General features: G+C 36.1%; 1 protein-coding gene across 2 annotated transcripts in view; it reads right to left on the bottom strand.

Moving 5' to 3' along the window:
- The window catches only part of LOC126830933 (uncharacterized), a 35,519-nt gene extending 19,749 nt beyond the window's left edge, over positions 1–15,770 (bottom strand). For both annotated transcript variants that reach the window (XM_050561453.2, XM_050561454.2), the window contains exons 1-7: positions 15,490–15,770; positions 10,588–10,674; positions 9,709–9,776; positions 6,645–6,838; positions 4,975–5,208; positions 3,606–3,800; positions 1,736–1,846 (exon numbers count right to left, since the gene is read on the bottom strand). In XM_050561453.2, the coding sequence (XP_050417410.2) occupies positions 1,736–1,846; positions 3,606–3,800; positions 4,975–5,208; positions 6,645–6,838; positions 9,709–9,776; positions 10,588–10,674; positions 15,490–15,531 (931 nt within the window). In that variant the 5' untranslated portion in view covers positions 15,532–15,770. The remainder of the gene's footprint in view (positions 1–1,735; positions 1,847–3,605; positions 3,801–4,974; positions 5,209–6,644; positions 6,839–9,708; positions 9,777–10,587; positions 10,675–15,489) is intronic.
- Positions 15,771–24,556: the final 8,786 nt, after the last annotated feature.

Genomic DNA, 24,556 nt, shown 5'->3' with positions numbered 1-24,556 from the left:
TAACATTTCACTCTGTCGTAGGCTACAGTTACTCACACAGTTTGGAAGTAGACAATTTTATAACAATGAATTTCACACCATCTAAGCTTGCTTTCATCTGTTTAACACTAGTTTATAGCATTGTGAATGTTATATCTAAATTCATTTAATACACCCCCCCATGTCATCTGAAACAATTCTACCATAACGGCACCACAGTAAATATAGTGGTGGCTGGAATGGAAATGCACACGGCTCATTGCCTGGTGTATTTAATCATTTAAAAAGTTTAAAACAATTTCCATAAATAAAGGCTATGAATAATTCATAAGACAATTTGACCAAATCAAATTAATTAGGTCGGAAATATATTTAATATATAAATATAATTTGTAGCGTAAATATAGACAGGATATGTGAGAAAGGAATTCCAGGGGGCATTACCTGTCCTCCGCATGCGGTACATGTAAATACGGTACCATACACAGGTGTGATTCGTGTTTTGATATTCAATGTATTAATGATATTTTAAAATCTCAATTCTACACCTCAACGGCTAAGTAATCGATTTAGTACGCAAGTTTGGTACCATGATACTTGGCGGAATTGACGTGGATACGGATGATAGAATTGTACGAATCTTTGAAGCGCTGAGCCAAAGCAGATTCGCCGACTTTAAAGTACTTTTAAGCATTCCGATGTCGAAGAAATAAAATGGTTTCATATTACGATATTTATATGGAGGAATGTACGTCAAGACCTAAACAATTTAAGAGTGTGTGTGTGTATCTACATGTATGGATTAGTCTTTGATAATTGAGAGTGACAGGTTATTTACTGAAGTGACAGGTATGAAGAAAAGCTACCTATCGCTTGCAACAGGTCGACAGGCAGCTTTTTTTAAAACATTTCGAGGCCTGTAACTCCAGAAGAAATTAATGGAAATTATTGAAATTAAATACGATTCTTCATCTCACTAATGTACACAACATATATCAATTTCAAAACAATCTAGATTGTTCACAAAATGTTGTGGACGACGAATGAACGGACGGAAAGGGGGGACACCAAAATATAACCACATTCCCTTGTGGGTGTATAAAAATGAAATGAGGGTTTAACGTCCTACTTTTCTGCGTCTACTGGGCTACTGAAGACAGTACAAGTAAAGTAGATGGCTTAAATGTGAATAAATCTGAAAAAAACATCAACCTCTCAACAAACCAAATTTTCTTCAAATCCATCAACTGGTTTAGAGTATAAAAAAGTTGAAAATGAGTCAATGACTAATCTTGCTATGACGACAAACAGAACAACAGACAGCAATGATACTATTGGCTATTTCTACTCAATTCAAGTCAAGTCAACAATTGACACTCACAATTTGAGAGTGAACAAACAGTTGCCATGCAACAGATATGCCTATATTTTGCAAGAAATGGACAGAGAACAAGCAAAAAAAAAATCAAAAAAGACATTTTATGTCTGGATCCACACTTGACAATATCAAAAAAACATTGTTTTATCAAACGTTTCTTTAGTAAAAATACTAACTCCTGGGATTTAGTTCTTTATCCCTGAAGAAGTTAGTATTTTTACTAACAAAAAATTGGATAAAACAATGGTTTATTGATATTGTATTCTATTAAATATTGTATATCAACTTATCTGAATATCAATTGCATCATTTTGTGTTAGCTGTTTCTATTGATTGGAAATTTCTCACATGAAAATGTGGGCACATAAAAGTAATTACCTTTTTTATTGGGTTTCTTATGTTTGCAACAGCAACAAATTACAATTGCAAACACAATAATACCAATTACAATTGTGACTGGAATGACTGCAACAATAACAGTACTGACAGCTGAAATAAATCAAACATATTTTATAACATTAAACCATGAAATTATCATCGAAATCAGGAAATATTGATAGAAACTTATCCACCTCTGTTAAATCTGTTGTGAAATCGATCCTGTATCCCAAACACAAGATTTTATATGTCCAAACACACTTTATCTTCTTAAAAGAAGATAACTTCTACTACAAGTTCACAAGCTTTGAAAATCATCAACTTTAAATAAAGGACATATTTCTATTAGGAAGGTTAAATAATCAGTAGACACATGATAAAAGTCAGTAGACACATGATAAAAGTCAGTAGACACATGATGGAGTCAGTAAACAAATGCTAGGGTCACAACACACATTATGATTGAGACACAATACACATGATAAGGTCATGATAGAAATGATGATAGAGAGTCATTATAGATGATGTGAGAGAGAGAGAGAGAGAGAGATTCGAAACTACGCCACTGGACTCAATGATAGACCTTGTGATTTAACGTACACGCATTAAACCACTAGACCACCCAACCCCCCTGATAGATGATGAAAGAGTCACAACACACACAGTGATAATGTAGAGTAGATGATTTATTATTGACAGTAGATACATCATAATAATAGAGTCAGTAAATGCATGATGATAAGAGTCATTATACACACGATGTTAGTGTTTGATACTTTGTGACCGTATCTACTTGAATACCCCAGGCTAGATAAGCATTGACACGAACACAAGAACAATGGAACCGCTCTTCATTCACCTTCAGTTCCCCGGATGAGACCCCAGGAGATAACTCCAATTAAGGGTGACAGGAGTATTATACAACAGTTAGTCACTACACACCAACTCACCTAATGAAAAGAGTCACTGAACATCTAAGGACAAATGAAATAAATTTTCGTTTTATATGCTTTCTGTATAAAGTATGTAATGGTAAAGTGATACATTTAATGATAGAGTTGCAGATGTAATGCTAGATTGATACATGTAATGATTGAGTCACTTGTAAAGATGAGAGAAAAATTTATAATGATAGACTGACACATGTAATGGTTAAAACATACATGTAATGGTAAAAACACACATGTAATGGCAAAAATACACATGTAATGGTAGAGTCACAGATAGGATGACACATGTAATGGTAGAGTACCACATGTAATGGTAGAGTAACACATGTAATGATAGTGACACATGCAATGATAGAGGGACACAATGTTAGTGTGCAACATGTAATGATGGAGTCACACATGTAATGATAAAAGTCGTATATCTAATTATAAGAGTCAAATGTGTAATGATAGAGTGACACATGTAATGATAGAGTGGCACATGGAATGATAAGAGTGACACATGCAAGGATAGAGTGATACATGTAATGGTTGAGTGACACATTTAATAATGGTAGATTTACACATGTAATAATGATAGTCAAATATGTAATGATGGAGTCACAAATGACATGATAGTCACATGTAATGATAGTCACATGCAATGATAGAGTTGTACATGTACTGCTAATGATAGAATCACTTATGTAATGATAGATGACATATTTGATGATAGTCACATACATGATGATGTAATGATAGAGTCAGATATGTAATGATGGAGTCGCTTATGTAATTATAATAGTCACAGATGTGATGATATATAGGGGTCACATATGAGATGATAGAGTCATATATATAACAATCAAATTACATGTGGTCATGATTGAGTTAGATAAATCAAAACTTGTTCCTAGCTCTGGATTCAGCTATGTACTTACAAGTATCAGTTTTGGGCGAACATTTTAATTGCTCAGACCACTCTCCTTCTAAACAAGTAGTTCTTTTATTCTTAGTTTCAAATCCATTGAAACATTTTAATGAGCAGATTGTATCATTCGCAATCAATTCCTTATTGGATATATTTGTACATGTCACTTTCCCATTTGTTTCATTGAAAATATCCCTGAAACAACCTACAAATAAACAATATGACATTTGTTCACATTCATCATCAGTTGCTGGAGGTATAACATATTGGTATCTACTTCTAGTCTGTGATATCAATTCTGTGGAAGCAAGGGACAGAAATGAAATGAAATGAGTTTTAACCTTCTACTGTTCCGCTCCAATTGCCCTAATTATGTAATAAAGTTGTACACAAGCCATACAGTGTGCAATGAGGGAAATTGTTCCCGGACAGTGGCACTACGGCCTACTCTCTTATCGACTTCAAACTGCCAAGGGAACTTTAATGTGTACACACGATTTTGGTTTTTAATCCTATCCAAACAACAATACATTGACCCTTGACCCTTGCCAGGCCCTCTGTCCTGCACCACTGACAAGGGCGAACCATGCCGTAAAATCTTGATGAACTTCCTTGGTCAAGATAAGGTTAGATTAGATTAGTGACAAATATTTCTACTCTGTGCTCAAAATAAATGAAAAGGGGTTAAACGTCCTACTGTGACTGCTAATGAAGGACGGGCATACGCCATACAGTGTGCTTGGAGGGAAATTTTGCCTGGACAGTGGCACTAGGACCTACTCTAATATTGAATTTCAACTGCCAAGGGATCTTTTACGTGCATGCCAATGTGTACACTGGACCTCGGTTTTTCACCCCATATGAATGACTATATATTGTCCCCACACCACTGACAAGGAGGAACCACGACAGAAAATCCTAATGAACTTTCTCAGCCAATACAGGGATTGAACACAGGACCTCCAGGTTAGCGAGCCAAAGTCTTACTCACTGAGCCACCGTGCCCCCCCCACCCCTCAAGAACAATAAACTTGATGATCATTAGTGATCTAATTTATCTTTATATTCACTCTCTATCCAACCAGATGACAGATATTGCAAAAAGTTTATCTTACTTTAAAAGATTGTGGGACTAACAAGGGAAGTGTACATAGTCATTTGGATGGGAAAAAAATTGTAATTTGTAGATAAACATACAAGAATTGATGATGCCAGTCCAAAATTCAGCCAATCACATTTCACACGTAAACATGGAAACGACCAGAGTATTGTGTTGAGACGTTAAACTAGATAGGCTACACAATTCTGACATAGTATCAAAATGGCCACCACTTATTTATATGGGGGAAGTCCTAAATACAAAAAAGAAATCAATCTACCTGTTCTTTTACAGACCAATTCCTGCGACCATCTTGGTTTATTCTTCTGAACTTGGCATAGAGCTATAGTATTATTACCGGTAACAGGTGTGTATCCAGAACTGCAGACCAGTTCTATCACTGTACCTATTACAGGTCTTTTAGAGTCTACTTGGTAGTTATTATTACCCAGATAATTATTAAGTAGAGAGACCTTCCCATTCTGAATATCCAATGGAAATGTACAGTCAACATCTAAATAGAAACACAAAGCAACCGATTATGACATCCATAGATCACCTGACAAGTTCAGTATAACTAATGTCATGCAGATTTCTAGTCTTATCACCTGATCAAATTGTCTTTTTGAGAGAGAGAGAGAGAGAGAGAGAGAGAGAGAGACTTATGGTATCTGGGTGATTATTGTTTCTGGGTTGTTATTGTGTCCATGAGTGATTATTGGCCCTGGGTAGTTATTGTACTTGGGTGATTTTAGGCTATGTGCTGTAATTGTACCTGGGTGATTATAGGCTATGTGCTGTTGATTGTCCCTGGGATGTTACTATACACCTCAGGCTTTAGACTAGGATCAATTTTTTTTCTCCCTACAGACAAAATAGAGAGGCCTAGGAAGACTACAAAGATTTCACAAAATGCAACGTGATTGTACCATTCAATGTAACTTTTATGTATATATTGTGGTACTAGTATAACAAGACCACATTAGTATCAGCAAAATAAATCTGCATTTACATGTATCAAATGTATAAGCTAGCAGGTAGCCGAATGGACATTATGATTATATTAAGTAGCCCTAACACTTGTACGAAAGGATAAATGTTCCAATTTCTTGCTTTAAACACAATACTGAACCAGAATTAAGAAATTATTAGTTGTTTAAATCATGACCAGGTGTGAAAATGCAATGTGTAATGTTATATAAATAGGATTATTTATCCATTTATTTATTAAATATGTAAATTATTGCAACCTAAATATTTATGAATATTGCTATAAGTTGTGTGCAATTCTTATTGATATTGTGTTTTATTTGTTTATGATGAATTAATAAAAATCTTATCTATTAAAATCCCACAAGAAAATATTGTATCCACTGCCATTTTTAATATGGAGACAAAATAATTAGATTCCATGACTATATTTGGAATTATTATAGTTTTTATATTGTTTTAAATTACCTTTAACATAACAGTTAAAACAGGTTTGCCCATGGATAATTATAGAGAGAGAGAGAGAAATGGGTTTAACGTCCACTCGACACAAACTAGGTCATTTCGGGACTAACATATGGTTTAATTTTATTTGCATAATTCGCTTGCGCGTAGGGGTCTTTAGCAGTGGGAGGAAACCGGAGGACCCGGAGAAAACCAACGAGGTTGGACAGGCGACCCTACTCCTTGCCACGTACAACCGGGGATTCGAAACCACGCCAGTCGACTCAATGATAGACTTGATGATACAGCGCGCGCACGCTAACCATTCAGCCATCCAACCCCCCTGGATAATTATAGGCTATGGGTGATTATTTTCCTGATTGATTATTGCACCTGGGTGATTATAGGCCCTGGGTGATTATAGGCTCAGAGTTGTTATTACATAAAATAACAGCTGGGTGATTACTGGCCTTGGGATGTTATCAATACACATAATATTCATAATTGTTAACCTACCATTTATAAAATCTTTTTCTCTGCCAAACTGTCTACAAACACGATGGTATGTTCTATTACTGCCACTGATATTTAACCTTTTATTATGTGGAAAGTATTGTTGATTACATTCCCCAGAAAAGTACCCAGGATCACTAAAATACTCCCTTGGACAATACGAACAGATCTTTTTATAGCCATTGCCATAAACAAACCTGAAAATATTTTTAAAATATTACAGATATGTTAGGTTGACAGGCAACGAAACATATGTCCACTTACAATCAATAGAAATGAAATCAAATGGGGTTTAACATCCTGTATTTTTTTAATTTTCATTCCAGCTAATGAAGAGGGACACATGTTATGCAGTGTGCTACGGATCACTGCGATCTATTTTTTTCGAATTCCAACTGTGAATTTTTTTTTGTGCACGCCATTTAAAATGAACACAGGACCTCGGTTCTACATGTACATTGTATATACAATTCGAATCCTACTGTTCTGCTCTGACTGGGCTAATGAAGACGGGCATATAACACATATATTGTGATATGAGGGAAATTTTGCCCGGACAGTGGCATACGGCCTACTCTTATATTGAATTCCAACTACCAAGGGATCTTTTGTGTGTACGCCAACATGTACACGAACCTCTGTTTTTTGTCCCATCTGAACAACTAGACACCTGTCTTTGTCAGACCCTCCATCTTGCACCACTGACAAGGGGAAACCAAGCCGGAAAATCCTGATGAACTTTCTCGGCCAACACTGGGAGCTAACCCTTGACCTCCAGACCAGCGAGCTATCATCTTACTCACTGAGTCAACATGGCTCCTGTCCAGGTCTTCCATCCTGCACCACTGACAAGAGGCAGTCAATAGATAGAAGTTGTTATACTGTGAATCTTGAATTTTGTGAAAAATGTGATATCTTTATATAAATGGAAAAATCCCTTTGCCATAAAATTGAAATAATGTGGCACTAGATTATATAGACTTGATTGCCCAGTGTAGTAGTCACTAACGATATTTCAACAATAACATTAAAGATACAATATGTAAGATTCAGATAAAGAGCTAGCCATTCTTGCTATACTAGTTCGAAAATAGATAATGTAAAATAAATAATTTGAAAATTTCATTTAAATTACTCTATTGTGAGCGAAGATATCAGCCTTTGAAGGTTTGACAAGACGTGTGCAATAATTTCAACCACCGTACTGGTTGTTCGAAGCTAAGTCTCGCTACTCCATTTTTAGCTTAAATCAAAATATGGCTGAACTGTTCTAGTCTATTTAATATTCAGTGCTAGGACTAACTAGGAAAAAGTGCTAAATTTTGGATGCTTGGGTTTGGTCTGGTTCACTGATTTTAATTGCTTGGTATCCTGATCTAAACAACATGTCCATCTTGAGTAGCTTTATTGCCCTGATATAAATTATATATGCGTTGACAACTATGAATGGGCCATTCGGAGTATCAAATGACAACATTTTAATTTCTAAAATAAAAAGCTCATTTTATATAAAGTCTTCAATATCATTTCTGGGGAATCAGTTGTATAGTCTTCCAAAAACGAAGTTTTATCATGGTGAGCTATTTTTGTACGCTCCATCCTGTTGCATAACTCACGTTTATTGACAGTGTTTGATTCCTGAGGTAAAATAGTACCCTGTGTTTCCCAACCAACAATTACATATAACTACATTTACCTCAAGTATAACGGCATTCGAGGCATTTTAATGGGTAATAATATGCCATACTAGTCGATATGACATTTTAAACACCTTCATTTTAATTTAAATCAGTAAGCTCTTCATGTACTGACAGATAAGGCCTCATAGTTGTCATATAATACCCTTGTCAGTGGTGCAGGATGAATGACCTGGCAAGGGACAACGTATAGTTGTCAAATGGGACCCCCCAAAAAAACAAAAGTAGATCCTGTGTACAAATTGGCATGCACGTGAAAGAACCCTTTACAGTGTTTGAATTCAAAATAAGAGCTGCTGTCTGGGCTAAATTTTCCCTCAATAGCACACTGTATGGCATAATCTCGCCTTTATTAGCCCAGTAGGAGCAGAACAGTAGGACATTAAACCCCATTTCATTCATTTTTTTGTTGAATGTATGATTATCCAGTATTATTTATGATTGTCAATAACATTTATCAGGTTTGAGTATTTGAGAGTTGAGCATAGGTACATTTCAAGTTTCATTCAGGGTTTTACATCCTGTAACCGAAGAAAATATTTACATTTGGTAATTAATGAGACTCTTTTTATTTTATTTTTTCTTTCAAAAGAAATGAATCATGCAGCTCTTTTAAAGCGAGAATTTCATATTTTCTAAGAAAGTCAAAACATAATTATTTCTATGTCTTTTGTTCAATAGGTTGTCAACTCACTATTATACGATCATAGGTATCATTATTACACTTATAAAATCATTCACACTGGAAATAATAACACAATAACCTCCCTTGTTTTTCTATTCCCCACATGGAATAGCTATCTTCAAACGTTTGAATTTGAAGTTGAAAATGATATTTTTGCCAATTTTTCAACTGGCAATAGTGAATTATAGGATTAATAGGATTATTCTTTAACAAGGTAGGACTGTTTATAGATACCATCTATTTTCTGTCTTTATTTAATACATTTTAAAAATATAACTCTCAAAAATATGAAATTCTTGCTTTAAAGCCACAGGAATGCCGAAATATCCACGACCAAATCTTATTTTTTATATGGCCTTGCATGTTTCTCTTCATTGAATTATTCAATTGCATGTTTTTTGTTTTATTGCAGTGTTCAAGTTTTTGTTCGAAAAAAACATTTTGTTATAAATAATAAGGGGGTTTAACGTCCATTCGACACAAACTAGGTCATTTCGGGACTAACACATAGTTCAATTTTATTTCAATAATTTGCTTGCGCATAAGGGTCTTTAGCAGTGGGAGCAAACCAGAGGATCCTACTCCTTGTCACGTACGACCAGGGAATCGAAACCACGCCTTATGATGAAGCACGCACACACTAACCATTCGGCCATCCAATCCCCCTATAAATAAAAATACTCACAAAGTTGATGAGTTGTAAAGTTTAGATCCATCAGGCTTATTAACGATCTCTATTTCACCACAACACACCTTATATAAAAAAAAAGCAAAAAAGCTAGGTTACAACCCTACTTCTTGTCACGTACAAGCGGGGAATCAAAACCATGCCACTTGAGTCAATGACAGACTTTGTGATATTTAAACAAATTTCAACAGCCAAAAAGAAATATTTCATTAATAATTACTTTTACATTTTTTGTGCAAAGTGGTAAAGACATGAGAATTTGTGATACCATAAATGACATGAAATAATAATTTATATTGCAAAGTTTCTGTGAGTAATTGCAAATGACCGACAATAAAAATTTGGAAGTGGAAGCCCCCAATTATGGGGGTGGGGGGATGAAATAAACAAGTCATGAAATCATACCACTCTATTACTAATACAATTCAGAGGTGGGAATTTGTCGCAGGACTTTGAGTCCTGGTCGAGTTCCAATTCCCAGCACCACCAGTCTGATTTGAATCCCTAGTCGCTGCACCTCAAGTGTGCGAGTCGGGTCCCAAGTCACAAAGTCGAGTCAAGTACAGAGTCTTCACCAAGCCCAAGTCCTTTTCAAGTTGCCAGTTCATCAAATGAGTCAGTGAGGCCATGGCAAATAAGGCAACTAAGAGTCCTGTCCTAACCTCCCTCTCGACACAAGTCATCATTAGCTCTTTCAAGTCGCAAGTAGTCATGACCACTGAGTCCAGAGTGGCAATAAATTTTTCAAGGCAAGTCACACAGTCAGGTCTTTGATGCAACTTAAGTTGAACAGTAGCAGAACTTGCCGTCGGTCCCGCCTCTATTACAATTAAAGTCTATAAAGGACATCCAACGAGAATTCAAAAACTAACTTACCATAAATTTATTAATCAAAATAAGTATAATAGGAAAGCATTGATGTAAAAATGATCTGAAGTACATTTTTTTAATCAACTCATTTTCCTATAAATAAAAAAATAAGTATAAATATAAATTCCTGCATTATTTCAGCTAACGGGACAGTGTATTCCATCTGTCATAACTACTGAAAAGTATTGTATGGAAACTATGACTTCTGCTCTAATAATTTGAACTCACAGATATTTCACGACTTCTGCTCTAATAATTTGAACTCACAGACATTTCACAACTTCTGCTCTAATAATTTGAACTCAGACATTTCACAACTTCTGCTCTTATAATTTGAGAGAGAGAGAGAAATGGGGTTTAACTTCCACCCGACACAAACTAGGTCATTTCGGGACTAACATATGGTTCAATTTTACTTACATAATTCGCTAGCGCGTAAGGGGTCTTTAGCAGTGGGAGGAAACCGGAGGACCCGGAGAAAACCCACGAGGTTGGACAGGCGACCCTGCTCCTTGCCACGTACAACCGGGGATTCGAAACCACGCCAGTCGACTCAATGACAGACTTTATGATACAGCGCGCGCACGCTAACCATTCAGCCATCCACCCCCCCCTTATAATTTGAACTCACAGACATTTCACAATGAAACGAAACATGTTCAACGAAATAAATCAACACCTGGTATACTGTATATGAATAGACTAGAGGACAAGCCTGGAAAGTTTAGTTGTAGCCTATCTAATACCGATATTTCGATTTTGCTGGATATGTTGTGGCAGAATGCTACTATTGGGATTCCGTGACTCCTGGCATGGAATTCATACATTTGTCACCACGGTTTGTCATCACCTCATAATTATCTTTCTATGGTTGAATTAATTATGGGTTACCTTAACACTAATATATCCCACGACCAAGTCATCAGGCAGTCTATTTAATCTCAAGACTGCATAATTTCTGTTCTTTTGCTCCGACTGTACACAATACTGTGTGCTATGAGTCTATGAGGGAAATTTTTCCCAGACAGCGGTACTTCGATCTTACTCTTGTATCGAATTCCAATGAATCATTTACTTGCAAACCAATGTGTACACAGAATCTTGGTTTGTCATCCTACCCGAATGACTTATGTTGTCCCTTGCTAGGCCCTCTATCCTGCACCACTGACAAGGGGAACAACAGCTTAGTGAGCCAATGTCTTATACACTGTGCCACCTCGTCTCCAGATATACAGACTTTGAACCGTCTCACAAGAAACCACTACATTCTCCCCAACTCTCAAATGGTTTGTTCTTGAGACCTGTCAACACAGTTAAAACCTAGTACATCCAGAATACATCTAAAATAGCACTCCCACACCTGAAAAGTCGCCGTGCTCCACGTTGGGCACACCAAAAGTGACAGAATGGCCCTGTTTGGAATCAAACTCTCAACCTCAGTGTGACAAAGTGCTCCAGAACTTTCATTAAAGTATTCAAAGTTAGACTATATTCTCTCATATAAAATATTAACATTTATTTAGATGCACTGAACTTACTAAACCTCATATGTTATTGATCTACAATATAAGATATACTGTCCACTACATATATACATGTCCACTACATATATGCACATATTTAATCTCAGACTTAAATGAATACCACATGTATTGACAATTCTGTTTATTAAATAGAATTCACACAGTCAGCTATACGACAGACGAACGGACGGATGAACAGACAAACGGACAAACAAATTTTACTAGTCCCCTGCTATCATACAACCAGGGGACATAATCCAGGGATTTATGGGCTGAAATGTGCGAATATCGAACGGAACTCAGATCTTTGGGTCATAAACATATATTTTAAGTTTCATCAAAATCGGACAAAAATTGTGACTTCTAGAGGGTCCTCAACCTTCGTATTACATACTTTTACACTAATTGCATCCAAGCAGTGACCATTTTGTCCATTTTTACGAAATTCGTACTCAACCATCATCAGGGTGTAACGACGAAATATTAAATACGATTTTTAAAATCGGATAAAAATTGTGACCTCTAGATGGACAAGCTAAAAACGCGATTTTACGTACAATCAGGGGCCATGATCCAGGAAGTTATGGTCCGATATGCCCGAATATCTAAAGGAACCAACATCTCTAGGATATAAACCTATATTTCGTCAAAATTGGATAACAATTGTGACCTTTAGAGTGTCCACAAACAATTTGTCTGGCAGTTTGGGTCAGACTTTTATGAAATTCAAACTCAACCTTCATTGATGTGTAACAGTGATATATTTAAGCAAAAAATGCGATTTTTCAAACAATCAGGGGCCATAATCCAGGAAGTAAATTATGTTCGGATATGTGCGATTATTGAAAGGAACCAAGATCTTTGTGATATAAACATAAAGTTAAAGTTTTAACAAAATGGGATCAAAATGGGATCAAATTGCGGCCTCTAGAGGATCCACAACCTTGATATACATATACATGTACATATTACATATTTACACTATTTGCATAGGAGGGGCAGCCATTTTGGTCTGGCAGTTTTGGTCAGATTAATAGAATAATTAATAGAATACAATATCAAACCAGCGGCTGCCAGGCAAGATACGCCCACATTTTCGAGAGATGGATAGAAAACAAGCTAAAACGAAAGTGATTTTTCCTAAAATCAAGGGACATAATTCAGGAAATTACAATTCGATAAGTGCAAATATGAAAAGGAACCGAGATCTTTGGGTTATAAACTTACATTTCAAGTTTCAACAAAATCGGATAAAAATTGTGACCTCTATAGGGTCCACAACCTTGATATACCATATTTTTACGCAATTTGAGAACGAGGGGCGGTCATTTTGTCTGTCAGTTTTGGGCTGATTTTCACGAAATTCGAACTCAGCCGTCCTTAGGGTGTAACGGTGACATAATAATACAGTTTTTTTAATCGGATAAAAATTATGACCTCTATAGGGTCCACAAGCTAAAAACGCGATTTTTCTTACAATCAGGTGCCATAATTCAGGAAGTTACAGTCCGATATGCGCGAATATCGAAAGGAACCGAGATCTTTGGGTTATAAACTTACATTTCAAGTTTTAACAAAATCGGATAAAAATTGTGATCTCTATAGGGTCCACAATCTTGATATACCATATTTTTACGCTATTTGAGAACGAAGGGCGCCCATTTTGTCTGTCAGTTTTGAACCGATTTTTACGAAAATTCGAACTGAGCCATCCTTAGGGTGTAACGGTGATATAATTATACGTTTTTTTAAATCGGATAAAAACCAGCAGCTGCCAGGCAGGATACTCCCACATTTTCGAGAGATAGATAGAGAACAAGCTAAAAGAAATTGATTTTTCCTACAATCAAGGGCCATAATTCAAGAAATTACAATTCGATATGCGCAAATATGGAAAGGAACCGAGATCTTTGTGTTATAAACTTGCATTTCAAGTTTCAACAAAATCGGAAAAAAAATTGTGACCTCCATAGGATCCACAACCTTGATATACCATATTTTTACGCTATTTGAGAATGAAGGGCGGCCATTTTGTCTGTCAGTTTTGGGCCGATTTTCATGAAATTCTAACTCATCCGTCCTTATGGTGTAACGGTGATATAATAATACGTTTTTTTTAAATCGGATAAAAATTACGACCTCTAAAGGGTCCACAAGCTCTAAAAACGCGATTTTTCGTACAATCAGGGGCCATAATTCAGGAAGTTACGGTCCGATATGCGCGAATATCAGAAGGAACCGAGATTTTTGGGTTATAAACTTACATTTCAAGTTTCAACAAAATCAGATAAAAATTGTGACCTCTATGGGGTCCACAACCTTGATATACCATATTTTTACGCTATTTGAGAACGAACGGCGGCCATTTTGTCTGTCAATTTTGGGCTGATTTTCACGAAATTCGAACTTGGCCGTCCTTAGAGTGTAACGGTGATACAATAATACGTTTTTTAAAATCGGATAAACATTATGACCTCTATAGGGTCCACAAGCTAAAAACGCAATTTTCGTACAATCAGGGGCCATAATTCATGAAGTTACCGTCCGATATGAGCATATACAGAAAGGAACCAAGATCTTTGGGTTATAAATTTACATTTCAAGTTTCAACAAAATAGGATTAAAATTGTGACCTCTATAGGGTCCACAACCTTGATATACCATATTTTTTCGCTATTTGAGAACGAGAGTCGGCCATTTTTGGGACGATTTTCATAAAATTCGAACGCAGCTGTCCTTAGTGTGTAACGGTGATATACTAAAACGTTTTTTTTTTAAATCGGTTAAAAATTATGACCTCTATAGGGTCCACAAGCTAAAAATGCGATTTTTCCTATAATCAAGGGCCATAATTCAGGAAATTACAATTCGATATGCGCAAATATCGAAAGGAACCTTGATCTTTGTGTTATAAATTTACATTTCAAGTTTCAACAAAATCAGATAAAAATTGTGACCTCTATAGGGTCCACAACCTTGATATATATATATACCATATTTTTACGCTATTTGAGCACACCTAGAACCATCTCAAACTGTCAGTGAGTGTCACACCTGGTTCTGAGTTGAACATATTCGCACATGGGTCAAAAACAATGTCAATATGATTATAACAGCACTAAAAAAATTTGATTATTGTCATAATACTGAACCAATTTTTAATTTTGACTAAAAATATTTTACTTAAGAAAGGCCTAGTAATAGTATGAAGTTAACTACGCAAAATGTCGACCTGCAGGGCGACTTCCTGGATGAATTATTATGACCAACTCGCCGGCTAAAGTCTAAGTACTAGTCTTTGATAATTGAATGTTGAAACAAAATACAGTGAATCACGAGAGTCATGAATTTCTAGTACCGTTTAACAATTAATTACATAACGTACCAATTTCAATTGACAGATAGACACTATCAGAGGGTGACCCATGTACTCCCAGAAATACAGTCCACCGCTGATAGTTCGAGACTACCACTGAAGCGTGCACATTCGCCGTGCCGAGACCAACTTTCTGACAGTATGATACTATAAATAGCCATGGCACGTGCAATTCTCTACAAATCTATCAACTATTACAGCCGTAAAAAAATTATTGTTGACGATTTTGAATAGCAGTAAAATTAAGCTTCTTGGTTATTACAGCAGATTTAGAAATTACGTTCGTTTCATTTTTTTTAAATCGCTTTATCATTAACTGTACCGTTAAGAGCGGCATTTTTTGGTTTAGTACAAATAATATCTCTGAATCACTCGGGTTAGACAGGAACATGATACTAGCAGTAGTTTCATTTTACTTCTACAAGCTTCTTAAAACGATTGTTGAGCTACCTAACGTGCTTATTTCTAAATTCAATTTCTTGTTCTAGCTTTCTCTTATGTTTCGTAAAAAAGTAGTCTTGATTATCCCGACCTGTCAATCAGACGACTCGACGTAGAATGGTCGATAGACTGATTAAGCGAGACTAATTTCAAAACAAGGGCACGTAACCTATCTTTTACTCAAAAGTGTCTGGATGTTATGGACGACTCTTGGAACCAGTTTTCAGTCTATTATTTTTACATGATTAATGGTCATAGCTTATTAAGTACAACATGATCGTTTATTTAGTGACTATAATTGTGTGAAACTGATTTGAGGCTTGGCATATATATAAATATTGTGGCGTAATTGTCGAGATATATGGAGATATTTATTTATGGTGGGTCACCCTATCAGTCTGATGCCACCATATACTGATCATATAGATACGTCACTTGTGTTGTGATAAAGTGTACTATGCGAGACCGCTGTTGAGCGAGGCCGCATGTCAGTCAATTTGATCATTATAATAGTAGTAGTAGTTCTTGGTGTTTAACGTCTGCTTCCACATAAGTGATATCGCAGACAAGTCATTATAATACCACCATAGAGTTATATATAGAAACTATAACTCGATGAATACAACTGATCTCCATAAGTAACTGGATGGCTGATTGGCTTAGTATTATATAGAGCGAGGAACATGTCAGTCAATTTGATTGACAGTTCGATGTACGGCCTTGACATTATGTATAGTAGATGCTAAAATCAGATCTTGGATCTACTAAAATTAAAAGATTTTGGAATATTTTTTCAATTAATTTCCATAAAAAACGCGAAATTTGAGTGATTTTATTATTTTAAATTAAGAATATTATCGTATATGTCCTAGAAATAGAGAAAATCATCGCATTATACGACACATAAATCGGTTTCGCTTTATATAGTGAGTCTTTTTCTTATATTTGAAAGAAATTTGGAGTATTTCTTTCAATTAATTTTCATAAAATAAAGATATTAGAGTGATTTTATTATATAAATTAAGAATATTATCCTATATAGGCCTAGGCTATCCTATGACCACATATACAACCCAATCGGCCTCGCTTTATAGTGAGTCTTTTTCTTATGTTTAAAAGATTTTGATATTTCTTTCAATTAATCTCCATAAAATAATTATATTAGAGTAATTCTTTTTATTATAAATTAAGAATATTATCCTAGAAATGGAGAAAATCATCACAGTATTACATAGAATCCAAGGATTGTGGAGTATTTTCTTAAATTAATTTCCATAAAAAAACAATAGTAGGTTTATTTCATTATATAAATTAAAAATATTACCCTATGTCCTAGAAATAGAGAAAATCGTTGCCTTATACCACACATTGAACCCAACCGTCCTCGCTTTATAGTGAGTCTTTTTCTTATGTTAAAATTATATTGGGTTATTTTTTTCAATTTATTTCCATAAAAAAGAGATATTACGGTGATTTTATTATATAAATTAGGAATATTATCCTATATATCTTGGAAATAGAGAAAATCATTGCCTTATACCACACACAGAGCCGAATCGGCCTCGCTCTATAGTGAGTCTTTTTCTTGTGTTTAAAGGATTGTGGAGTATTTTTTTCAATTAATCTCCATAAAAAACATATTTGCAGTGATTTTATTATATAAATTAAGAATATTATCCTATATATCCAAGAAATAGAGAAAATCATTGTCTTATACCACACATTGAACACAATCGGCCTCGCTTTATAGTGAATCTTTTGGTGTATTTTTTAAATTAATTTCATTTTAAAAAAAACCGATATTTTAGTGAGTTCTTATATAAATTAAGAATATTATCCTATATATCCAAGAAATTGAGAAAATCGTTGCCTTATGCCACTTATAGATCCCAATCGGCCTCGCTTTATACTGAGTCTTTTTCTTATGTTTAAAAGATTTTGGAGTATTTTCTTCGATTAATTTCCATAAAAAACATATTTGCAGTGATTTTATTATATAAATTAAGAAAATTATCCTATATATCCTAGAAATAGAGAAAATCATTGCCTTATACCACACATTGAACACAATCGGCCTCGCTCTATAGTGAATCTTTTTCTTAATTTTGAAAGATTTTGGTGTATTTTTTAAATAAATTTCCATTTAAAAAAACGATATTTTAGTGAGTTCTTATATAAATTAAGAATATTATCCTATATATCCAAGAAATTGAGAAAATCGTTGCCTTATGCCACTTATAGAACCCAATCGGCCTCGCTTTATAGTGAGTTTTTTTCTTATGTTTAAAGATTTCGGAGTATTTTCTTCGATTAATTTCCATAAAAAACATATTTGCAGTGATTTTATTATATACTATTCAAAAAAAGTAGGGGATATTTGATTTTTAAGTGTTATTAAAGTCACCTAATGAAACTGACGAAGAAACAAATGACAAAATGAAATGAAGTTCACATTCATCGATTTATTCCAAATGATCGTTAGACTAAGTAAGGCACAGATTGACCATTATAAGGGTAAAATGATACCCGGTGTCAAACAGCAAAGTTACCACAGCATCACAACTAAGTCAGTAACGGGTAAATCCTCCTCTGTTTGCCAAACAAGCATTGATCCGACGTGGCATACACCTAATGAGACGTCTAAGGTCATTTTGGTCCAGATTGTCCCATTCCTGTTGCAACGCAGCAGCAAGTTCTTGGACATTGGCAGGACGTTGTTGACGTTGACGTAACCTCTGTCCAAGCATGTCCCAGACATGCTCGATGGGGGAGAGGTCGGGACTCAGTGCTGGCCAAGGTAATGTGGTGATGTTCTGTTGTTGGAGGTAACCTGTAACGATCCTGGCCCTGTGACATCTTGCGTTGTCATCCTGGAAGATGAAACGGCGGCCATGACGTCGTGCGAACGGCACAACATGGACTGCCAAGATGTTGTCCCGGTAGTACTGGCCTGTAACACGCCCTGCAACAACATGTAAAGCCGTTCTTCCAGCAACAGTGATGCCTCCCCACACCATAACAGAACCACCCCCAAATCGATCATGTCTGATGACGTTAACGTCTTGGAAGCGCTCGTTTCGACGACGCCACACCCTCCTACGTCTGTCCAAAAAATCAACAGTGAACCTTGACTCATCTGAAAACATCACATTGCTCCAGCGTCGATTATCCCAGTGTTGACGATCCCTACACCAACGACGTCTTGCCTGAATGTGATGATCTCTCAAACAAGGGATCACGCGAGGACGTCGGGCGCGAAGGTGACCCCTATGCAGTCGATTCCGAATCGTCTGGCCACTCACTCTCACACCAGTGTCTGTTTGAAGACGAGTGCTGATCTGATTTGCTGTGATGACACGATTTCTCAAGGCCAAGGTACGGATAAATCGATCCTGGGCTTGAGTTGTCGCCCTTGGTCGATCTGAGCGTGGTCTGTCCTGTACAGATTGTGTATCACGGTATCTGGACCATAGCCTGCTTATGACAGACTGAGAAACATTCATCGTCCGCGCCACAACCGCCTGTGTTGTGCCGATCTGTAGCATGCCAAGGGCACGTAACCTTTCATTTTGGGTAAGCCGACGCATATCAAAATTTGTTTTCTGGTCACTAAAACAATTAAACTGATGTTTCCACCCTGGAATTCAATGCCACAATGACTGTAACATTCAAAGTCAGAGTCGTGCAAATCTTGGGTTGGACCCCCATGATGATCCCAAGCATCACCTGCATTCCATGCGGTAGCTATTGGTGCGTTTGGGCGTCACATGTAACTGGAAATGTTTCTTCTGTTAGGTTCTATAGTGACTTTTTTCGTAGTCATTTGCATATTTTAGTATTATGCCCCCAAAATCAAATATCCCCTACTTTTTTTGAATAGTATATAAATTAAGAATATTACCCTATATATCCTAGAAATAGAGGAAATCATTGCCTTATACCACACATTGAACACAATCGGCCTCGCTCTATAGTGAATCTTTTTCTTAATTTTGAAAGATTTTGGTGTATTTTTTAAATTAATTTCCATTAAAAAAAACGATATTTGAGTGATTTATTATATAAATTAAGAATATTATCCTATATATCCAAGAAATTGAGAAAATCGTTGCCTTATGCCACTTATAGAACCCATTCGGCCTCGCTTTATAGTGAGTCTTTTTCTTATGTTTAAAAGATTTTGGAGTATTTTCTTCAATTAATTTCCATAAAAAAACATATTTGCAAAGATTTTATATAAATTAAGAATATTACGCTATATATCCTAGAAATAGAGAAAATCATTGCCTTATACCACACATTGAACACAATCGGCCTCGCTCTATAGTGAATCTTTTTCTTAATTTTGAAAGATTTTGGTGTATTTTTTAAATTAATTTCCATTAAAAAAAACCGATATTTTAGTGAGTTCTTATATAAATTAAGAATATTATCCTATATATCCAAGAAATTGAGAAAATCGTTGCCTTATGCCACTTATAGAACTCAATCGGCCTCGCTTTATAGTGAGTCTTTTTCTTATGTTTAAAAGATTTTGGAGTATTTTTTTTCAGTTAATTTCCATGAAAAAAAGATATTTGAATGATTTTATTATATAAATTAAGAATAATATTATATATATCCTAGAAATAGAGAAAATCGCTGCCTTGTACCACACATTGAACCCAATCGTCCTCGCTTTATAGTGAGTCTTTTTCTTATTTTTGAAAGATTTTGAAGTATATTTTCAATTAATTTCCATAAAAAAAAATAACAATAGAGTCTGTTTATTATATAAATTAAGAATACTATTTTTTATGTATCCTAGAAAAAGGGAAATTCATGGCCCTATACCACATATAAAACCCAATCAATCGGGCTCGCTTTACAGTGAGTCTTTTTCTTATGTATGAAAGGTCTTGGCGTATTTTTTTCAATTAATTTACATAGAAAAATGATATTTGAGTGATTTTCTTATAAAAGTTAAGAATATTATCTTATATATATTCTAGAAATAGAGAAAATCAGCATCCTATACCACATACAGAACCCAATCGACCTCGCTGTAAAGTGAGTCATTTTCTTATGATTGGTTGGGTTGAGCGTGGACCCTCCTACAGAAAATTTTGAAAATTGCAGCCTTTTCCTGTCGGGTTAGATACAAAGTGAAACCAATAATTATATTGCCCAAATCTGACGAAATACGGAGTTATCAGCATTTTTGCGCGAAAAGAGTTGTTTCGATACAGATCGAAAATTCTAATTAGACAGTGATTCTGCAATGGATAAATCACCCACTCTTTGGAAACAAAGTTGACAAGAGAAAAATAACCCACGAAATGTCGCATAGATGCTTTAACATATAACATATATTTTACATAATAAGTTTCTTTCCAGCTTTGTGACTTGCGAACATGTTAACTGCAACAACTCTATACACAGCGAGGGGAGCGCTTTCATGCGTCCCTTACCCATGGTGGAACGCAGGTGGTGATTCTTGATTCGTGCAAGAGAGCAATATACATTTTTTTTTTTGGGGGGGGGGGGACTAAGGAATATCCCAACACTAAATTCAGCTCGTTGCGTTCATCCCATGCCTGGCAGAACGGACTTGCATATTGTTCAAGGAAGGGTCACTGATGTGTACTGCCGTGACCACATCCAGGCACCGATAGTTCTGCCCTTTGCTCAAAGTGCAGGTCGACGTTTCATCTTTCAAGATGATAATGGCCGTGTCCACCGCGCTCGTGTCGTGAATGACTACCTCAAGCGTCACCATATTGTCCATATGCCTTGGCCAGACATGAGTCCTGACCTTTCCCCTATAGAGCCTGTCTGGGACATGATCGGGAGACGTGTTCGTCGACGTCAACCTACAACACTGTAAGAATTGGCCGTGGCACTGCAAGAGAAGTGTATCAGATTGCCCCAAATCGTGATTGGACGGTTGATTAGGAGCATGCCACGACGAATTGCTGAATGTCTGAGGATTGGTGGAGCAATAATCAATTACTCATTATTAAGACAAAAATCAAAAACGTCCATTTTCACTTTTGACAGTGTTGCTTAAATTGCGAGTGAAATGGGGCCGTCAGATAAGCCGCCCATTTGAACTGTTTATGTTCATGTGTAGGCAATTGGCTTGTTACTAACATACACTGGTTACCTCTAATTAAAAACAGCAGTGCATTGTCGCAGTTTTGTATTGTTTCTAAATATCCCCTACTTGTTTTTTTAAGAGTATATATATATATCCAAAATTATTGGCACAACCGCAAAGCTGCAATACTTTGTTTCGCGGTAAATGATGAAAAGATAAAAAAAAAAGGTATGCCGGCACAAACTGATTTCAACACTGGTTTAGTAACATTTAAACATTTTAAAGTACCTTTCGTCCGTCTTGGGACTATTCATAAATAATGTCATTATATGTCATATATATATATATATATATATATATATATATGGCTGGCTTCCATATCTGTAAAAAAAAATATCAACATGACGGAAGATGAACTTTATAAAAAAAATACCCTATTGTTATTTCGATTCACTTCCAACTATGGGGGGTTGGATGGCTGAATGGTTAGCTTGCGCGCGCTGTATCATAAAGTCTGTCATTGAGTCGACTGGCGTGGTTTCGAATCCCCGGTTGTACGTGACAAGGAGTAGGGTCGCTTGTCCAACCTCGTGGGTTTTCTCCGGGTCCTCCGGTTTCCTCCCACTGCTAAAGACCCCTACGCGCAAGCGAATTATGTAAATAAAATTAAACCATATGTTAGTCCCGAAATGACCTAGTTTGTGTCGAGTGGACGTTAAACCCCATTTCTCTCTCTCTCTCTCTCACTTCCAACTATAGTTTTATTGTCCCCCGCCTTTCGAAGAAAGCAGGGGACTATTAAAATGGGTTCGTCCGTCTGTCTGTCCGTCCGTCCGTCCGTCCGTCCGTCCGTCCGTCTGTCTGTCCGTCACACTTTTTGGGACACAATAACTCTCTTCCTAATTGAGCTAGAATGTTCAAACTTGGTGTATGTGTTTATTAGGTCAATGCCTTGATGGAGTTCGAAGATGAGCATTTTCCGCTTAGGGTAAGCAGAGATAAGCAATTTGATTGGTTGATGCTTTGGGACACGATAACTCTCTTCCTAATTGGGCTAGAATGTTCAAACTTGGTGTATGTGTTGATTAGGTCAATGCCTTGATGGAGTTCGAAGATGAGCATTTTCCGCTTAGGGTAAGCAGAGATAAGCAATTTGATTGGTTGATGCTTTGGGACACGATAACTTTTAATTGAGCTAGAATGTTCAAACTTGGTGTATGTGTTTATTAGGTCAATGCCTTGATGGAGTTCAAAGATGAGCATTTTCCGCTTAGGGTAAGCAGAGATAAGCAATTTGATTGGTTGATACTTTGGGGCACGATAACTCTCTTCCTAATTGAGCTAGAATGTTCAAACTTGGTGTATGTGTTGATTAGGTCAATGCCTTGATGGAGTTCGAAGATGAGCATTTTCCGCTTAGGGTAAGCAGAGATAAGCAATTTGATTGGTTGATGCTTTGGGACACGATAACTTTTAATTGAGCTAGAATGTTCAAACTTGGTGTATGTGTTTATTAGGTCAATGCCTTGATGGAGTTCAAAGATGAGCATTTTCCGCTTAGGGTAAGCAGAGATAAGCAATTTGATTGGTTGATACTTTGGGGCACGATAACTCTCTTCCTAATTGAGCTAGAATGTTCAAACTTGGTGTATGTGTTGATTAGGTCAATGCCTTGATGGAGTTCGAAGATGAGCATTTTCCGCTTAGGGTAAGCAGAGATAAGCAATTTGATTGGTTGATGCTTTGGGACACGATAACTTTAGTTCTAATTAAGTGAGATTGATGAAACTTGGTGTATAGTTTCATTACAGTAATACCTTGACTAAGTTTGATAATGAGCATTTTCTGCTCAGGGTAAGCAGAGCGATACGCAATTTGATTGGTCGAGACTTTGGAAAACAATAACTCTCCTACTTTGAGTGTTAGACTATAAGTAAAGATATACTGTTTGATTGTTCAATACTTTGTAAAAGATAATTTGTGATAAATTTATATGTGTCCTCTAATTATTTTCCTATTTCGGCGGGGGACATCAGCCTCACTGTTGGCTTGTGCTATTAATCTTAGATCCTCTCCTACCCTTTTTTAACAGCTGTCATAAGTTTTAAAAAACTACCGTCGGTCCAGTTTCAAATTTACCCTTCTGTCGAAAATTTTAGAAAAAGTTGTTAGATCCAATTATGGAACACCTGGACAAACACAGTTTGATATATAAGAATCAAAAAGTTCGTGACCAAATTTCACCGGTTTTAAACTCTCTGCATTGACCTCGTACCAATCAACATATTGAATTCAAATTACTATGTTTAACATATCAGGCAGTTTACAACATAATATAGCACCTGTGTATCTCCAGGAACGTGTTCAGGAACATTTACCCTCTAGGAACCTTAGATCAAAAAATAACTTTCAGCTACTGTTACCAACTTACAATTTAAAACCTTTTGGAGCAAAACCATTTTCATATCTGGCAGCTTCACACTGGAATAATCTCCCTACTTATTTGAAACAGTGTCCATCCCTATCAACTCTCAAATCATCACTGAAGACTTAACT

The sequence above is a fragment of the Patella vulgata genome, chromosome 8, assembly GCF_932274485.2.
Source record: "Patella vulgata chromosome 8, xgPatVulg1.2, whole genome shotgun sequence".
Lineage (NCBI taxonomy): Eukaryota > Metazoa > Mollusca > Gastropoda > Patellidae > Patella > Patella vulgata.
Note: the sequence above shows the minus strand (reverse complement) of the source record. Positions and strands in the feature narration are given on the sequence as shown.